The 19,634-nt window shown below is 37.8% G+C and overlaps 1 protein-coding gene across 2 annotated transcripts; it reads right to left on the bottom strand.

Moving 5' to 3' along the window:
• Positions 1 to 376: 376 nt before the first annotated feature.
• On the bottom strand, positions 377 to 17,836 carry col6a2 (collagen, type VI, alpha 2). Of its 2 annotated transcripts, none has more exons than XM_089124989.1 (28): positions 17,660 to 17,836; positions 14,826 to 14,921; positions 12,569 to 13,176; positions 12,427 to 12,447; positions 11,083 to 11,148; positions 10,939 to 10,992; positions 10,768 to 10,812; positions 10,427 to 10,453; positions 10,293 to 10,319; positions 9,333 to 9,377; positions 8,941 to 8,994; positions 8,795 to 8,857; positions 8,645 to 8,707; positions 8,512 to 8,565; positions 8,395 to 8,430; positions 8,249 to 8,311; positions 8,051 to 8,113; positions 7,859 to 7,921; positions 7,641 to 7,703; positions 7,468 to 7,518; positions 7,208 to 7,306; positions 6,706 to 6,768; positions 6,576 to 6,611; positions 6,448 to 6,493; positions 6,209 to 6,361; positions 5,021 to 5,476; positions 4,872 to 4,910; positions 377 to 1,862 (listed from the first exon to the last, which is right to left on the bottom strand). In XM_089124989.1, exons 2-28 carry the CDS (start codon positions 14,911 to 14,913, stop codon positions 1,270 to 1,272), a joined length of 3,039 nt encoding a protein of 1,012 aa, XP_088981115.1. In that variant the 5' UTR covers positions 14,914 to 14,921; positions 17,660 to 17,836; the 3' UTR covers positions 377 to 1,269. The 2 variants fall into 2 exon arrangements, with proteins under 2 accessions (XP_088981115.1, XP_039529639.2); XM_039673705.2 differs by having other exon boundaries at positions 17,664 to 17,836.
• Between the last annotated feature and the right edge of the window lie 1,798 nt (positions 17,837 to 19,634).

Genomic DNA, 19,634 nt, shown 5'->3' with positions numbered 1-19,634 from the left:
CTGAAGCTAATAACATGCGTGATCTGAAAACCGCGAACAATCCAACCATTTCCATTGCTGTCACACAGCAGCTTTTAAGCATTGTTCTGACTTTGTAAACCAGTGACTAGTTATGGAACAATCCAAAGTCCAAAAAAAAAAAATCCATGTTTTTAGTGACGATAAGTCCCTCACATGTTGTTCAATAAAGGCAAACACTACATGCAGCTTCTATTACATAAGAATGGAATAGAAGTATTGAACAGAAAAAAAACATAGTGGAATATAACAGCATGATGATATACTAGGGCAGGATAGAATAGAATAAAACAATAGAATTTAAACAAAGTGGCTTTGACGTAATATTGTATCTTGAACAAAACCACAGACGCCTCAGTTGTGTTACCACAGCTTGATTTATTGTACTTCAATTTAAGTTTGACAGCAACTATGGAAATAATCATTCAAGTGTTCAACAGCATGTCAAATTGTGGTTCTTGGAATTAAATGACTGATTGCAGTGCTAATAGTCTTATAATTAATCTTTACATTAAAATGTAGGTGAAGAAAAATTCTATATTTCACTATAAGCAAATATTTAATCTAAAACACTGGACTCCTATGCATGTGTTTTGGTAGGTGGCATAGATTTATTGTAGCAACTGCAGGCCCTTTTTCAGTCAATGGCTTAAAAATGTAACAATGCTTTTAGACATAAGGGTGATATAGAATGAATGTGGAGAGTGTATTTGTCGACTTCTTGTACCCCTGAATTAGTGCACTTTTTAACCAATGTGCATCTGATAACGATATACAGGAAAAAATACTCCAGTCTTACTCTGGTTTAGCACCTTGTGTTGAGGAATATATCAAACAAAAATAAAGCAAGAGGCCTTTCAGCATTAAAATACAGAAATAAAAAACTACAATTGCAACTTTATCAAAATAACACATTCAGTACATAATCTTTGGAGTGTTACTAGTAACTTGACCTCTTGGTTTTACTGCAGTGTCTTCCTGTACCCAAAACTCATCTCCACTGGTGCATCATTGAGTTCAGGCTGATGTCTTCCTAAGTTGTCATTTCAGCAATAATGATGTGCATTTTTACCTCTTTTGCCACAATATATGTGCATAAACTGCATAGATTTAGTGTCCCAGACAGCAACATAGTGTCAGCCCACTGTGTTTTAGTCTGGGATGGATAAAATGCATCCGTTCTACTCTAAGCATTGTGCTGAACCCTATGACACACCAATCCCCCCCTTTCATAAAAACCCTCCCAACCCCTCAGCAGATCCACCGCACAAATCGCTCAAAAAAGCTGGCTTTGTTCAAATGGCCAAAATCCTGACCCCTGAAAATGGCCGTCTGGTCTCCTAGTGAAAGCTTTGCCAGGATTTCCTTGTCGACATCGCTGCCCATGGCAATCACTGTGGGAACGCCCTCTACCCTGCGCATTGAGCTAATGCCTTCCTCCAGGTTCTTGTTGTTGGTGACCCCATCAGTGATGAAGACGAAAGACAGCTCGGCATTTCGTCTATTCAATCGGGAGCCCACAATGTTGTCGACCGCGTAGATAATACCACTTCCCACATTGGAAGTAGAATCCAGGTACCTCATGTTGGCCAGGCCATCAGAGATGACCGTGAAGTTGTTGGTAAGTTTGAAGGCCAGTTCGTGTTGGGTTTCATCGCCAAACTGCAGAAGAGCCACCCTGGCGTTACGTACATCGTCATCTGACCGGGCTAGGGTCAGGCGGTTAGCGACATTTTCCACAAACTCGCGTGCATAGCGGAAATTCTCCTGGCCCATGCGCTCCGAGCCATCCAGCATAAAGATGATATCAACCGGCCGCTGGATGCAGTTGGCTACGGCTGGCTCTATAAAATACAAAAACAGCAATGATTATCTAATATCTAGGTTGTCATGCTTTGGATTTAGGTGGTACTTCAAGCTTGAATTGAAACAATAAAAAATTATTGAAAAAACATTCGCAGCATTCGACATCAAAACGGTACGGTACGGTAACAGAGTAGCATGTCCGAATACACAGCATTCGAAAAAAAGTAGGCGAAAAGTACCTGAATGACCTACAACTTCCACCAATATTTGAAGTATCTCAATCACTATCTTTATTTTTAAATCCAGATTAAAAACAAAACTCTTCTACGATACCTTCTACCCCCCTTTTTTGTGTATTATGTTCCCTGTCAAGTCACATGTTTTTATTTTATGTAATTACTTGAATTGATTGATGTATATAAATTATTTCTTAACTGTTATGATTATGTAAATTTAATTCATACTACCCATATTAATACTATATAGAATGCACTTTTTTAATGATTTACCTACTCAGTATGCGAATTTGAATGCACCGATTGTTTCATTAATTGTGCAGAATAAAATGTTACATTGAGATAAAGTTGGTTTAAAAGTAAATAAACCTAGAAATAATTTCATTGCTAAAGATATTTATTTGTTACAAGTTGCATTTCTTGCAGTTCGAGAGCTTGCCGTTTTTTCATTGCACATTTCTGATATACAGTTTCATATATATAAATATAATACTTAATTGTATTACCAAGAAAAAAACTCATTATTTACCATAATGGCAAACTGAAAAAATATTCTCACTGAATTGTGCATAGTCCATATAGCTCAGAAATCTTTTTTTTTCACTCACATGCACAGATGTACATAGCTAATTCACATTGATGTGTATTTCCATTCTCCAAAAAAATCACTGAGATAATCATCAATCATGCAATAAATGTCACATAAATAGCCGTTAATGTTTGCTCAAGGAGGCTACAAAAAGTATGACTTAAAGGAGCCATATGCAAGATTGTGGCCAAAACTGGTACTGCAATCACTTTCAAATTAGTATGTCCCCCATGACTCGAGGTTGCCAGATATGCTGCTGGTTTCAGCAGGAATGTAGGCTGCTAAAAGAAGCTCCAATTGCAAGTGACGAGTCCTACACAGTGAGTTTTTTTTCCTGTTAATTATTTATTTCGGACATTGTAACAAAATATTTCGGATTCATAACAAGTTTTTGGGGGTTTCGCAACGTTAGAATTTTTTTTTCCGATTCCGATTGTATCTTCAGTTGTGGTAACTAGAGAAGAGCTGGCAACCCGAATGCCGCAACACTACTGAATCTGTGATTGGTAGATCGGTGGAGGGTGACGCATCAGAACAAAACACAACTTGGTCACATCAACACCAGTCGAGGGCTGCGACTTCACTATTTAAATGACAATATCCTGGCCGGACAACTGTTGTCAGTGATTTGAAATGAACATGATTTCTTAATGTCTAGTGACATACCAAGAACAATTTATGATTAATTGAAATAAATTTCTTGCATACAGCTCCTTTAACTGCCATTGTGCAGTACAGACATGCTTTTAGAATTATATACTCTCTAAAGATTTATGTTGCCTAAAAATCATTAACTCTTGGGGCAATTATTTTGTGAAATACACTTAATACATTTAAAAAGAAAACTATTTTTAAGAATAAAACTGAATGCTATAACAGTGGTAAGGCAATTTAGAAAAAAAAAATATTTGCGTACAATAAAGTGGGCTTTTGAAGGTCAACAATGGTAAAGCAGCGGTAAAAAGCTTTCAAACTATGAGAAGCTACTGAACTCTTAATGTGCAAAGTGCAAAACTGAAATGAATATATAGAATGAAAATGAATTGTTCATTAATCCTTTAAATGAATAGATCAACCAAAAATAAAAATTCTGTCATCATTACATGTTATTTCAAACCTTTATGACCTTTCCATGTACTACTTTTAAGACACTTATATGGAGGTGTTATTTTCCTTTCTAGAGCTTTACAACCCCTGGTCGCTATATGTTTTCATTGTATGGAAGAAAGAAAGTCACACAGGTGAGATTGAGTAGATGATGACAGAATTGTCTTTTTTATGTGAAAAAAAAAATCCCTTCAAATCCTAGAAACCCTGAGGATTTACGCTAACTAGGCTAAGCTAATGTTAGCATGCTATGCAAGCAAAGTGTTGAACAATCTGTTCCTCTATTCTCTTCATTTGCAAATCTGAATGCAAACAATTATTACCGAGCAGCAGGCATCAATGTCAAGAGGCAAAGGTTGCATTTCACATTTTTGTAGCTAGGGAACTGTTTTTAGCAGAGGTTAGCAAAGAAGTTTTTGTTAACTGGCCATGATGCTAACATGCTAGTTTCTTGCAAATTGCATCTTTAAGAGAAGTATTAGCAACTGCATTCGATTACTTTTAACGCAAAAACTACATTCATGCATAGACCAGCTAGCTTTTTACTTAACCATCCTTATTAAGCACAATTCTACAGCGAGGCCAAGTGCTTCCTACTATATTCATCTAGTCAAGCTACCAATGAAATTTTGAGGGGAAATGCCCAATCTCATGCTTCCTAACACAAGCCAAGAGCTTTGTTTGGGTCTCCCATCTCAGAATAGATCAATCTAAACGAGTCAATGAACAGATCGGTCCATCTCTGTTTGTCAGGTTCAGGGGTCTGTTTAGCCATCTGGGCTGCGTAAGCCAATGTAGCTACAGCCTTGGTGTAGGTATCAGGGTGTTTGGCCTCTTGTAGATTGTTCATTAAGTCTGAGATGCTTAGTAGAGTGGTTGGGATGGGACTGTCCTTCCACTCCTCTGCAAGGGCATCATCTGCAAGTGAGTGTTGAAACAATAGTTTTAGGGGCCTAGCTCCTACAGTAGCAACTGGCTCCCTCTAGATGCTGTTTCAATTGATGTGAGTTTGCGAATTTTTGCGCTGATCATTGTGCGTTTAGCTGACTCGCTCAAAGGAATTCTTTTCAAGCCTTCCTCTTTTGGGAATGGACAAATTAGAAAGTTACACTTACCACTTTTACATGGAAGATCTGGACAAACGATCACCGGATCTAATCCAAATAAAGACAAGAAAAGTGATGAAAAGAAAGCCCTATTATTATAATCTTAGATATAAAAAACAGACAAACTTTGTACAGTCAGGCCAGGTCTCGAGACTCACCTGGGCAGAGTACGTTCTCGATCCTATCGATGAAATCCTCTGCGACCAGATCGGCGAAACGCCTCATGCCCATGACCCTTCCATCTTTTCTGCAAGCGATGGACTTCAAGCTTTCATTCTCTTCCGGCTGGTCGAACATGTCACCGATACCGATGGCATTCACGTCAATGCTTGTGTCCGTGCAGAGGTAATTGAGCAGTTTGTCGTCATCACGGGGGTCATACCGGCCGTCTGTGATCACAACCACTGTGACGTTAGCCTTCGCACGACGGCTGTCGCGAATCAGGACATCGTAGGCGAACTTCAGGGCGGAAGGCGTCCACGTTCCCCCAGCGATCCACTCGAGCTTCTTCACAGCATCTTTGAAGGCGGACATAGAATCGATCTTGGAGTCGTTGAGGCGAATAGCTTGGAATGTCCCGTTGTGACTGTACTGGACAACGCCGACTCGAGTCCCTTATTACCAAATACAAAGTGTGTTTGATTACATTTAACCACTTCTGCATTGCTACTAAATGTATTTATAGGGATACTCTACTGTTTTTTCATATTAAACTATGTTATTGTACTGATATGTACATTTCAGGTGCTAATATGTACATTTTAGGTGCTAATATGTACATTTCAGGTGCTAATATGTACATTTTAGGGGCTAATATGTACATTTTAGGTGCTAATATGTACATCTTAGGCGCTAACATGTACATTATAGTTGCTAATATGTACATTTTAGGTGCTAATATGTACATTTTAGGTGCTAATATAGACATTTCAGGCGCTATTATGTACATTTCAGGTGCTAATATGTACATTTCAGGTGCTAATATGTACATTTTAGGTGCTAATATGTACATTTCAGGCGCTATTATGTACATCTTAGGTGCTAATATGTAGATTTTAGTTGCTAATATGTACATTTTAGTTGCTAACTTGTACATTTCAGGTGCTAATATGTACATTTTAGGTGCTAATAATATGTACCGCAGGTACCAATACGCAGTCTTTGGGTACAAAAGTGTACCTTTTGAAAAGGTACAGCCCCAGTGACAGCTTTTGTACCTTTTTTTCTGAGAGTGTAGTTAAGGGAATAACATAGTTTAATATGAAAAAAAATGGTGAAGTATCCCTTTAAAAGCTAATAACAGATTATTAAAATGCAGGACAAACAGAAACACAATGTCTTTTTACCTGTTTCAGAACTGGGATCTTTTGCTATTGAGCCCAGTCTGTTGATGGTATTGATCACGAAGTTCTTCTCCAGGGTGAAGTTGGTCAAGCCTACACTCTCAGAGCTGTCAATCACAAACACAATATCCAGGGCACCACATCTCTTTTCACAATCTGAAATGAACAAGAAAGTTTTGTGACCAAAGCAAATATACCGCAGCTATTCATTCATCTCTACTGAAATGTTATAAGAATCTTACCACAGCATCCACAGGTCTCTCTGATGTAGTTCATCACATCACATTCCTGATAAAATGGATTCAACATTCATCCCTAAAGTAATTATGTGCGTATTATTTAATTAGAAAATCTGAATGTTAATGCTTACAGTAAGGCCAGGATCTCCCTCTGGTCCAGAATCACCCTGTTAAAGACATCATTTAAGTGACTGATGTTGCCATTTACTGTTATTTAAGCTCTGAATAGATATATCAATATGCACTAAAAATGAAGCTTACATCTCTTCCTCCATCTCCTCTAGGCCCCCTTTGTCCAGGCTCTCCAAAGGGTCCGGGCTCTCCCTGAAACACAATGAAGAAATATTATCATTATTATTTTTATAATAATTTATACAATAAGGAAGTAAATTTGTTTTGAAATTGAATTTCTTGTTAACTTTAAAGTCACCATGAAATCAATCAAAATAGACAATTCTAATTGTTTATTGGAATCTTGCAGTTAAAAAAATAGGATTTATCCGTGCACATCATTATTTAAAAAATAAAATAAAACCATGTGCCCTCGTAATCTGTAATCCAAATAACTAGGGTGTGAGGGCGGGCCAACCTGTGACTCACATAAAACAACCAATAGCAAACCACAATCATCCAATCAGTACCCATTGGACAAAATCAAGACCCACCCAACATCGTTCTTGTTAGAGAAGCCGTTTCCCTCGGATATACGTTACAATCAAGAAGAAAAGACAGTCACAATTGCCGTTTCATGCCGTTTGCTTACCGGCTCTCCTGGAGTTCCCTTTATACCTGGGTCGCCCTTTGGTCCGCAGTCTCCTCTACTTCCCCTGGGTCCAGGTGCACCTTTGTCACCCCTGTCACCCTGTAGAACAAATATATATTATATCATAAATGGCAGAAATAATGTTGATATGGCATGGAAAAACTGTTTTTATTATACAAAATGTTAAACTCTAATGAGATCTAAAGCTCTGTGAACTGAAATAACTTTCAGATTAGTACAAATTTGACTTATTACAGTACCGTAGGTCCTCTTGGTCCAGGATAGCTGAATCCAGGTCTGCCAGTATCACCCTATGGTAAGAGAAGCAACATTTTGTTTTTATAATAGACATAGATAGACAAGCATTGTAACATTACCATTTTAATATGATTAGACTTCTTTGTGTGTGTGTGTGTGTGTGTGTGTGATGTACCTTTGGTCCTGGAGGGCCAGGATCACCTCTAGGGCCAGAATCACCTGGGTCACCAAGGGAACCCTATAATGGAGATAGTTCATTACCAATTCTATCTAAATAAGTTCAGCTGACTGGGGAGTGATACAACAAGGCAGCCGCCTTTAGTTTCCGACTCTTTCAGTCAATGTGTACTGTGAGGAAAATATGACTTGACATTTTATTTTATTTTTTTTTACATTTCTGCCTGCTTCTCCAGGAGCTCCTGGTGGGCCTCTAGGTCCTGGAAGTCCATTATCACCCTAGAAGTTAGAAACAAGAGCAAAAACAAATATATTTTTTAATCATGTCCACCTTAAAACCATTAAAAATCGTTTTTTTTTTTTTTTTTTCAGTACTTAAGCAGCAGAATTACAAAATTATCGAATTACCTTGGATCCTTTGTTGCCAACTTCCCCAGCTAGACCCCTGGGTCCCTCGGCACCTGGTTCACCCTGACAAACGATTATTACAAATAACATTACATTAAAATAACATTGCCTCCTCTCATGTAATCTGAGTTTACAATGGGAAAAGAGCAACTTCCTAAACATTATTTTACAATATTTTGAGAGAACCCAAACACTGACCTTGTCTCCTTTCGGCCCATTAGGTCCAGTGCTGCCTTTAGGTCCAAATTCTCCTCTTCTTCCCTAAAAATGCAATGGTAGATATTACAATTCAGACACAGGTCAACCTACTGTAATTTTTACATGTCCAAAAGCCTATTCCTCACATTGTCGCCTTTAGGTCCAGGTCCTCCAGCTGTCCCCTATAAAACAAAATAAAAATTATTATAAAATTGTATCAAAATTGATTTAAAATAAAAACATTAATCAAAACAGATATTCACAGGAGGTCCTTTCTGGCCAGGAATTCCAGGCGATCCAGGGCTTCCTCTCTCTCCCTGTAGGGGGCGTCAGAGATACATTACCAAATGTTTGACGGGCAATCTTAGTGTAATCTCTGTGCTTAGGAGATCTTACTTTGGGTCCAGGATCTCCAGCCAGGCCAAGTGGACCTGGTCTTCCTGGACGACCTGGATCCCCCTGAGAACAAAGTGAGAAACCATCACGCTTCAAACTAAAACGGCTTTTAAATGTCAATATTATTTTTATCCGTAATTTATCAGGTACCTTTTCACCCGGAGCCCCTGGAAGACCAGATTCTCCAACACTTCCAGGATAGCCATCAGGACCCTGTGAAAGACATATTCATTAATTGATATTAAACGACTTGTATAACACAAGTACCATATATTCAAAAGAAAAGACTCACACACCTTGTCACCCGGGTCACCTTTGCAGCCAGGAGCGCCAATCCTGCCAATTTTACCCTGTAAAAAAAAAATATATATATATATATATTAACTTTTTTATTTGCATTTCTATTATGTTTATGTATATTTTATGATGTGTTATCCAAACTTCACTTTGAGTCTACCCAGTGGCGTAGCGCAAATCCGCAGGCTTAAATCTGCGGTTCCCTTCGGTAGAAATGGTTTTCCATGGTCCCGGTAGTAAACGTGTCCCGGAGAGGGGGGTTTGGTGGTTGGTCCCACTCAGTAGAAATTGCGTCCCCGTCAACAGTGGATATAACAACATGCGGAGCCCATCCGCAGTGCGAGCCCATCCGCTACGCCACTGAGTATACCCCACATTTACCATAACTAACCTTCTGCCCATCCGTTCCATTGCGGCCAGATATTCCTGCAACACCCTATTAGAATAAAAATATTCTGTAAATATTTCAAAATACATCCTGCATGGAAGTTTCTGTACAGAGGGAATGCGTGTGACGTCACCGTCGGCCGGAGTGCCTGCAGTTACTCACAGTGAGTGGCAAAAAGACTGAGCGGCTGTGTTTGTTTTCAGCGTAAATGCCGCGGAAATCAAACACAACACATGTAAAGTGGGAAAGAGCTTTGCGATTGACTGTACAACTAGATTTGATAAAAATCGGAGGTATATTTTTACAGACTGCTATAGAAAGAGGAGCAAATGGATCGCTGCAATTCACAGAAACAACTGGACTCCAGTCAGCGAAAGGTGGATTTGAAGTTATCATTTTGTGTCAATATGCTGATTTTAGGTGTAAAACCATACCCATATTAACAACTTATCAATTAAATATCTATCACTGCATATTCTGTATTATTGGATGTTTTATAATAAACACTGACCAAAAAAACTATAAAGTTTTAGGGGTGGACGCTATGATGATATATATAGGCTTTATATAACACTGATATAAGTGATCACCCGGATTTAGACCTACCTATATTGTATTTATTTATATAAAGCGTTCAGGCAAATTTGCTTTATGTTTAGGTTTATATTGGTTTTATTTCCACGGTGTCAAAACCAGGCAAACATAAATGTCAGGCAACACGATTCCTGGCTGCATGTCAATACCCATGGATCACTATATTGAGTCCAACATTTAGTTTAAACTGATAAAATTGTTCGTTTAAGTCGCATTTTCTCAGTTTTCCCTATTAAATCCAGTCACGCAGCAGATCTTTTGCCACTCAGTCAGGCTGAGGGGGGTTGTTCCGGCGGGAAAGTGACATCAATGCATTCCCTCTATTCAGAGACAATATAAAGTGATCAGTAAATGTTATGAGAAACTTACCTTTTTCCCTTGTGTTCCAATTTCTCCCTAAAAACAGATAATTTCCATAAAATAAACAAAAGTAAGTTTTTGGTACACAATCAATATGCCAACCATATTTATCAGATCTAACAGATAACTTTGAGAAACTATACCTTTTCTCCTCTGATACCAGGCTCTCCCTAAAAGAGAAAAGAAACAGTAGAATGGTTACAAATAGTACATTTCAAGTGCGATAATGCTGATATATACATGATATATTTGAATGACAGCTAATTAGATGTACACAACATTTGAAATGAAATGCTGAATGTATTTAACACAATATCAAGGCTGTCTGAGCCTTCCGTCCTTTCTGGTTATCAGCGAAGCAAATATGGTTATCAGTTAATGCCAATAATGTCAAAATAGCCAAATATGTGCAGATTAATTGGTCTGACCGAATATATTTTGCTCTATGACATTTCATTGCACACAAGAATTGTGAAGAACTTACTTTAGGTCCAGGATGTCCAATGGGTCCCTCAATACCTGGATCTCCCTGTAGGTTTTGACATGAGTTAATACAAATAGCATTCACTGAATACATATTAGGTTTAGTATAGTCTTTGATTGAAGTGGACTAGTATTTTACCAAATGCTTTCATGAAAACTGGTTTGTACTCACAGGACGTCCACTTTGACCTTTAGGGCCAGGGTCGCCGTTATCTCCTTTAGCTCCCTGTAATAATCAAGGCACCAGATCAACAGTGAATTTAACTGTTTACTTAATATTTTAGTCTTTTTTACTATAGTTTTATGAGATACTCACTTTCTGTCCCCTGTGTCCTGCTGGACCTGGAGGGCCTGTAGTCTCCAAACATTTTGTAGAGTAGCACTGGAAAATGATGATGAATTTGAGTTAGAAATCATGAGAATCAATTTTTTTTTTTAAAGATGTTTAGTCACTTATTAGATAAAGCTATGAGGAGGATAATAAAGTCCAGATGCTCTATTCTATTTTCTGGGAGAATGACAGAAAACCTCCGTAGACCTATCAGTAGGGTTGGGTATCGAGAATCGAGTATCGATTGGAACCGGGACTAACTTTTAATTTTTCCCGGAATCGTTCAAAAGTTAAAATTTCGATTCCTAGTTTCGATAGACTACCGGAAGTGTTGGCATAACTGCGCGAGTCGAACATGAGTAGCTTACGTCGGCGGTCCAAAGTGTGGCTTCACTTTTCTAAAAATAACGAAATCTCGGCAAAATGCAAAATTTGTGACAAAAGGAGTATTTCCTTCAGAAAGACCGTTGGTTAGCAAGGTTAGCTAAACTTTTTTGACCCCGCCTCTTAAAAGAATCGGAATCGAGAATCGTTGGGAACCGGAATCGAAACAAGGAATCGGAATCAGAATCATTCAAATTCAAACGATACCCAACCCTACCTATCAGCCAATGAAATCAAAATTGACCATACTTACTTTGTTTGCCTAAATTGATCGTTTTGTGGTGAACAATTCATACATGCAAGTCAATCCACACACAAAAAAATTTTGGCTTCGTAATCTTTAATCAAATTTTGAAAATGCCCCTCCCCTCTGCATTGGAGGACCTTGCCCGATGACGTAGGCTTTACGGTTTGGGTGTGTCCTTAACAACCACAACCACGCCCCTCCAACTGACAGCTACTGTGTATTTGCGAGCGCCGATCGAGCATTGATTGACAGCGTGTGTAAACTTGCGTCATCCTCCATTTCAGAATGAAACACCCATTTTTCTAGATCCAATCAGGTGCTAGTTGGAAAAAAAAGCCACGCCCACTATTTTGCCTCATTTAGTATTCCGTTTCTCTCGGAAATACGTCACAACACTGGAGAAAAGTCGTTTGCAACTTCCAGTTCACGGGGACTTTAAAAATAAATGTTCTTTATTGGCATTGGTGGTACCATTAAGAGCCTTTAACATTCATGGAATCTCTCCATTGCACTAAAAAGGTTAGTAGACTATCAAATGCTTGAAAAAAAAATGGTTCTTGGAAGAACTGTTCTCTGAAAGGTTCTTCGGGGAACTCAAAAATGGTTCCTCTGTGGAACCCGTCTGAGGAAAGTGATGCAACATGTTGCCACTCTATACTTTTTTTTGTTTTAAATCAATACACTGATAGGGATCTCACCTCTTGATAAGCCAGATGAAGCTGTAAGAGAGAAAGAAGATTATTAAAATATTAAATAATCTCATTTTATCATTAAATGCATCTGAAAATGATCCGGTATCATCATTTCAGATCAGTATGCCACTGAAACGCATTGCATTACCATTGTGTTATAAATGCGGTCGATTGTTGATGTCACTAAGAGAGGCCGCACTCCTGTGAGATCGACCGCCATGAATTTATCACGATAAACTCCTGCCGGCGAGTTAGCGATCTCCCTGAGTCCCGTCTCCTCCAGGTTCCTGGACGACGCGACGGCGAAGATCTTAATGAACTCATCGCGCGCTCGTTCCGACGCCACTTTAATCCCGCCGCATGGGCTTCCTGTCACGTGACCGTCTGTGATGACCACCGCAAAGCGCTTGGCATTGGGTTTGGATGGAAAGCGGACGAGTTGTTGGGTCATGTTGGTGATGGCGCAGTCAATATAAGTGCCCTTGCCCAGGTATTTGATTGGTTTGAGCAACCTGATGAATTCATTCTTATTGGTGATGGTGCTGATGATCTCCTGCCGCTGGGAGAAGTGAAGGCCTCCTACAGACCAGCTGATCTGAACTGAACCTTTGTAGTTAACGTCTTCTAGTTTCCTAGCAAAGACTTCGGTAAACTCTTTGATGCTTTCTACCAAGCTGCCAGGTGGGTTCTCCTGCAGAGCTATGGTCTCGGATGTGTCGATCACAAAGTACAGGTCGATTGGGCATTCGATTGTTTCTGGAGGGACAGAACACACACACAGCAACACAAGTCACTAAAAAAAATGTGAAATAATATTAAATAACTGTTATAGGTAACACTTTATTTTACGACCCGCAAACAGCAGTGTAAGTGAACTGAAATTACGGTCTACGTTTCTCTAATTATAGTGTACCTCCGTGTAGGTATATAAGGGAACAATATGTTGAGTTTTGGGTAATAAAGGGGTACCAAGCAGATATACAAGCAAATTATTTATAACGTAATTATTTTAAAACTAAATTTTTAAATTTTTTATTTAATTTTAAAACAGGTACCTATTTTGTTAATATATTCCAGGCAAAAATTGTACATCTGTTGTATATAAAAGTAATCATCACATTTCTGTCAAAATATGTTCTTGTGCAATTTTACAGGGTAATTTTGACGTCTGTGGGTTGAAAATTAAATGTATATATATATATATATATATATATATATATATATATATATATATATATATATATATATGGCTTGTATGTAATTTATTGAATTTATTGGCTTGTCTAACTTGATTACACCGTAATTTCGGTTTACTTACGCAGTTGTTTGGGGGACGTAAAATAAAGTGTTACCCTGTTATACTTTAATAATAATATTTCTGTTAGAGCTGCATGATTCTGGATCATTTGAGCATCACGTTTTTGTTGTTGTTTCAAATTCAACTTAAATAAATAAATAATAGGGGTGTAACGGTACATGTATTCGTATTGAACCGTTTCGGTTCGAGGCTTCCGGTTCGGTACGCATACAAACCGAACGGTTGCTTGGACCATTTTTCCTGCCGGCAAAATTCGTGCTGACACGGCCAACACAACGTTGCGCAACATCAAATGGCAAGCGTAATGAAAGCAGAACGAAACTGCGCTCCTCGTTATGTGCTTCATGGATCGTTTATCAGTTTGGACCAGCAACATCTGTGCAGCGCGAGCCGATCTCGATCAAGCAACACTGTTACACAGCGTTAAGAGATCCAGTAAAGAAAACATTTGAATTCGCCACTGAGGTAATAACATCGCTGCGAGATCTAGTGAGAAGCAATCACATTTCTCCGTTATTAACCGTAGATCTCAGCGCTGTCATGGAAACCAGGAGAAACATTGTGAACTAGTAATACTTTCGTCCACAGACCAGCAACATTCACCATGGATTTAATATAGTAACACTAACTGGAACCAGTTTGGCTGGAATGGTGAAATGCTTTCAAGTACTTCACACATCTTTTTCCAGCACTTCAAAATTCAAATATTAGATAAATAAACATATATTTAAATGTTATTTTTAATGTGATGACCAAAACATTATTTGTTCATCCTTCAAAGATGACCCCCATTTATAAACCTGAAAGTTTCAAGATCTAGGAAAACTCGCACTTATTTAAAAATATTTTTTCTTTAAACAAATAGGAAATTTCTCTGGCATTTCTTTCTTTTTGCTGTATCGAAAACGTACCGAACCGTGACTTTAAAACCGAGGTACGTACCGAACCGTGATTTTTGTGTACCGTTACACCCCTAAAATAAATAAATAATAAATAAATAAAACAATTGTGAAATGAGCAATGAAATAATACATTCATATTATAATAAAGCAGATTAATCTGTTTACTAAAGCCAGCATTTACTCACTTGTGCAAGAAGAGCCAACTGGAGTCTGGCCCTGTGTGTGAACGCCCACAAACAAGAGGAGGAGGATCGATAGTCTCATCATCCTCATTCTCCTTCCTAAACACACATTTATAAAGAGAGCAAAATATGTTTCTGCAGTGCCATAAATTGGGGAATATGACCGTTTTACCACTTTAAATGAAAGTACTCTGATGCACATTCATGAAATTATGAACTAACAATCTATATAAATTTACATACATTTTATAAATTATATTTCAGTTTCAGCCATACAAACAGCTAAACTGGAACACCAAATGAACAATATTGAATTTATTAAGAAATTCTTAAGAATATTTTAAAATATATAATTGGATTTGTGTCACATATGTTATAGAAGTGCCCTTGAAAATGCTCAAACAGAGTTAGGTGTCAAATGGAAACATGAGTTGGACACACCCATAAAAAAATTGAAAGACAGGAGGAAACTCAAGAGGCAATGGCATTCTGGGAAATGAAGTGTTCTTCCACAACATACACAGTTTGTCTTGACAAACTTTCCTTTTACTTGTTAAAAATGACACACATTGAAACTTTACGAATTTATTATTATTACCTACTTCCATAAATTCAATTCAATTCAGAAAATTCAATTTGAAAATTAGCTAAGGTAGTTTATTTGCTTACAATATGTATTAACTTAAAATCAACTGTCTTTAGAATAAGAGTTTTTACATGTTTCTGAATGTTGTAATGTGGCATTACAGCTGTTCAGTTTGTAGTCCTAAAACCTAGAAGATAATTACCATTTTGAGGCATTTTGAGTTTTATTTTATGAGTAAAATAAGGGTCATGGGCTAATATTACCTAAAGAGACTTTCATGTTTTGTTCTACAACATATATTATACACAGTCCTACCTCAAACTTCAATTTTGAAGAGTTTTAAAATGGAAGTTGCAGACAAATTCCTAAATAATGACTACAACTCCCATAAAGTTGTGAGTTTACATGCTTGACGAATAAGACAACCATTATATAACTTATTTAGTGACTAGTTAGTCATTTAAAATCTTAGGACTGGTAGGACTGTGTGTAATATAATGTAGATTAGAAGAACAAAACATGGTAGTGTCTTCAAATAGTTTTTAGTATATTTTTGATATGCATATTTTGCAATATAGACATAAAAATATATTGTTTCATGTATCTTTAAATCAATAGTTGTATATTTCTATATTGTGTATTTCTTTCTCTCATTAAAGCCATGCTCAATCTTGTATCTTTGGTGTTTTTGTCAGATTTTTTTGTTGTTGCTTCAAATCAAATTTGTGATTCACCTCGTAGCTGGTTGGTTTGGTTCATATACCTTATAACTATATTATAAACTATTAAAAACACTGTATTCTGCTGCCAAGTCAGTAGTTGGCAATGTCACTTTGTAAAGAAAACCTACGAGCCTATAGACCTATAGACTTTCACAAATTTGCGTTTTTGTAGTTTACCTGGAGACAATAATGGTATCGTTTAAAACCTGCACATAGAATCCCGTTTTCAAAAGTTAGCATTTTCAGGCCCCCAAAACACCATTGTCATGTAAATGAAAGGCCAAAAACACATAAAAAGTTTTCCGTTTTTAGTTGAAAACGGTGTCGTGTAAACAGCCCCTCAATTAAGTCAAACAATTCCAAAAATAAAATCTTAAAAATGAAATGACCATGGGAAAAATACTTCCAGTGGGCGGGCACTGTTAGCGTAAGCTTAAAATAAGGGCGTGGCTTATGCAACCGGAAGTTGTTTCTAATTGTCTCCATAGACTCAATAATAATTATCCAAGGTTATTTGAGCTTTTTACTGTGTATTTTCAATGGAATGGTTAATAAAGTTTCTCAGTGTCATTTGTGTGTGAATTATTGTCCAGGCTGCTGCTGAAGCTTCAAACAGACGCCTGTTACTTTTCTCTGCACTGAAAAAAACGGACCAATCGCAGTCTTTGCAATTACTGCATAAATATTAAATAAAAATATAAATCTTATATAGATTTCTGGGGTGGGTTTTCATCTTTATATCAGATATCAATTATTGGAATTAATCCAAACAATTGTACAGTTACAGTAAATATCAAATGTCTCAAATAAGACAAAAATGACTTTCAAATCCCCAAATTGTCCCTGAAGTAAGACAACTTTTGTCTCAGATGAAAGAGTTATTTTATTTGAAACCATTATCTCATCTTCTAGGCCTTCACATTTGTTCAAATGAGTACGGTTTAAAATAAAATAGGCAACAAAACAGAAATATGGCACCTTGCCACAACTTACATCCAAATAGCACAGGTGATTATGACATGGACTATCAAGTATTGTAAATTTGCTATTTACGATTCATATTGCAAATGCATTACATTTACATTTGGTTTTTAAGGTAGCCTATGTTTGTTAATCATACTGATTACACCATAAATTCAGGTATTTCAGGCCCACTTCACTTGACAATATGAAACATATGTGAAAGTATGGCTAGTCATAAAACACATGCGTCCTCCCATCATCTAAAATACGTTTTAAAATCAATCAAATACAATCACAGCAAACATTTGTTATCTAGGACAATCTACGACGTTTAATAACTTGAATAAGCGTATGCAACACACACGGAGTTATGGAATTAATAATACAGCATGCACTAAATTGTTTTTCAACAAATATAAGAACCATAGAAAATTGATGTGAGAATTTACAGTGCACTGAATCTAACTGAACAATGTGCAACAAATAGCATAAGTGCCTGCATTACTTCCACTCATCAGAGACAGAAACGCAATGCCAAAGTTACAGAAAAGTTAGTCTTCACTTACCCACCAAAGATCAGAAAATCTGGAGAACTTTTCGAGTGCTGATTTTTGTTTAGGGTTGTCAAGCATACATTCCGAACTGGGTAAAGCAGAAATCACAATAAAGTCCAAAATAAGGGAGTGAGTGAGAAGCCAAGCTGCAGGAGAAGTTCCCTCTGCGCTTCTCCCAGCTTGAACAGAAGTCTGGTCCCTCCTTCATCAACGCTAGAGGACCGAGCATCTGTGCATTGCCTAGTCTGTCCGCGTGGCGGCGCTGTGCATCCACACTGATGCACTACACTCCCACTCCTCACGATTTTGGACATACTGTCTAATATGAGTTTGGATACATATCTGGTGATAAGATGAGGGGTTTGTGTGGATCACCTGCACTCATTGAATTATATATTTGTTAAGATTTAGGATATGTAGCCTGAGGGACAAAGAAAGCAGATTTGCTCCCTGAATCGTCACACTTATTCATTTATAAATTATTTTGCACTGGCATTTTGCACTAGTATGTGTCATAGTGGGCGACTATAGACATACACTAGACCTCACCTTGGATACGGCAGTTCATTAGAAACGAATGCGTCAACAGAGCCGCCATCTTGAAACAGGGGAGCCACTTTAATGCATCAGCGTCAATGTAGTAAGTAGACACAGGTCTAACGCAAATAAAATCACCATAAATCATCATGAATGCGATTTTTCTTGGTTTTTGGGTTTGTTCCAACGGTCAGACATGTATTTATCATTGATTCCAGAAAGAAAGAAAACATTTTTAATTTTTTTTTTTTTTTTTAAAAACATTCTTCCTAGTTCAGATTTCATCCGTGAACTTCATACGCTGCACAAAAGTCCGCCACCATCAATGAATTCGAAGTAAAGGCAGAGAAAGCAGGGTTACCTAGCTACTCCTATGACAAGACCCCTGTTCCAAGATGGCGGCGGCTTTGACGCATGCTTAGAACCCCCAGGTAACGTCTAGTGTATGTCTATGGTGGGCGACAACCTACGTCGCGTCTGCGATGCTTCACGACATCACGACAAAAAGACTAACATGTTTAATTTTTAACGGTCGTCCACGACGGTTCCCTCACATGTATGACTCGGTTAACCAATAGGAGCACAGAAGCTTTTCCGTACACAACTTTCAAAAATGGCGAAACGAAAGAGAGATGATGGTGCTAACAAAAATAAAAGTAAAAATATATAAGAAAACAATATTTTACCTCAAGCTCTCTTTGAGGATTGACAGCCCATACTGTCCTCTTCGAGCAATCCAGGAACGTGTCCATTGTCGGGTTTTCTTTATTTTATTTTATTTTTTTACTTTTTTCTGAACACAGGACAGCCAATACAACACTCACCGCTTCATCCATTGTTTGTTTACGTTCGTTTCCGGAAGTCACTCGCTACTAGTTTCGCCTTCTCGATGACATCACGCGCGCCGAACGGCATGCGATGACTGGTCAGTCTGACATGTGTCTTGTCCACTATAAGACAAGATTTTAAGAGTCAAAATCGCACACAGTGACTATTGTAACAACAGACAAAAAAATCGTGTAATCTGAATCAGGCATTAGACAGACGCCAGTCACCGAGCACCGCACAACCAAAACAGCAGCCATAGTTCCTACTGCAACCAAAACAATTAGCTTATTAACTACCATAATTTGGAAGTTCATGGAAAGTCGTACCGTATACTCGGAGTGGTTCGTGACTAAAATGCGTTTCAATGGCAACACTATCAACACTAATCTGCTCAGTCAGATAGTACAAGAGCTCTTTAAGTTGTTTATGTTCATTATTATTGTACTGTTATGTGCTTTGAGACATGAGTTGATTAATGGTGCGTCTCACTACGCTTTTGTTTGCTCTGGCTGTGCGAGTTCAAGTGTTTTGGATGAGGCATATTGAAGACACTCTGAAGGGAGGGTGGGATCTTATGCTTTCAAAGCTAGCTCGCTATTGCTAGCTTCTCCGAAAAATACAT

Source organism: Pimephales promelas, chromosome 21 (assembly GCF_988280905.1).
Source record: "Pimephales promelas chromosome 21, fPimPro1.hap1.1, whole genome shotgun sequence".
NCBI classification, from domain to species: Eukaryota; Metazoa; Chordata; class Actinopteri; order Cypriniformes; family Leuciscidae; genus Pimephales; species Pimephales promelas.
The sequence above is the reverse complement of the archived record's forward strand: the minus strand, read 5'-3'. Positions and strand labels throughout refer to the sequence as shown.

Bases quoted from the DNA above. Each gene is read 5' to 3' on its own strand.
- col6a2 (XM_089124989.1), bottom strand. From the start codon at position 14,913: ATGAGGATGATGAGACTATCGATCCTCCTCCTCTTGTTTGTGGGCGTT. The intron at 7,307-7,467 runs GTACTGTAATAA...TTTGTTCTACAG, and splicing joins CTGGACCAAGAGGACCTACG to GGTGACAGGGGTGACAAAGG. The intron at 6,494-6,575 runs GTAAGCATTAAC...CCATTTTATCAG, and splicing joins AGGGAGATCCTGGCCTTACT to GAATGTGATGTGATGAACTA.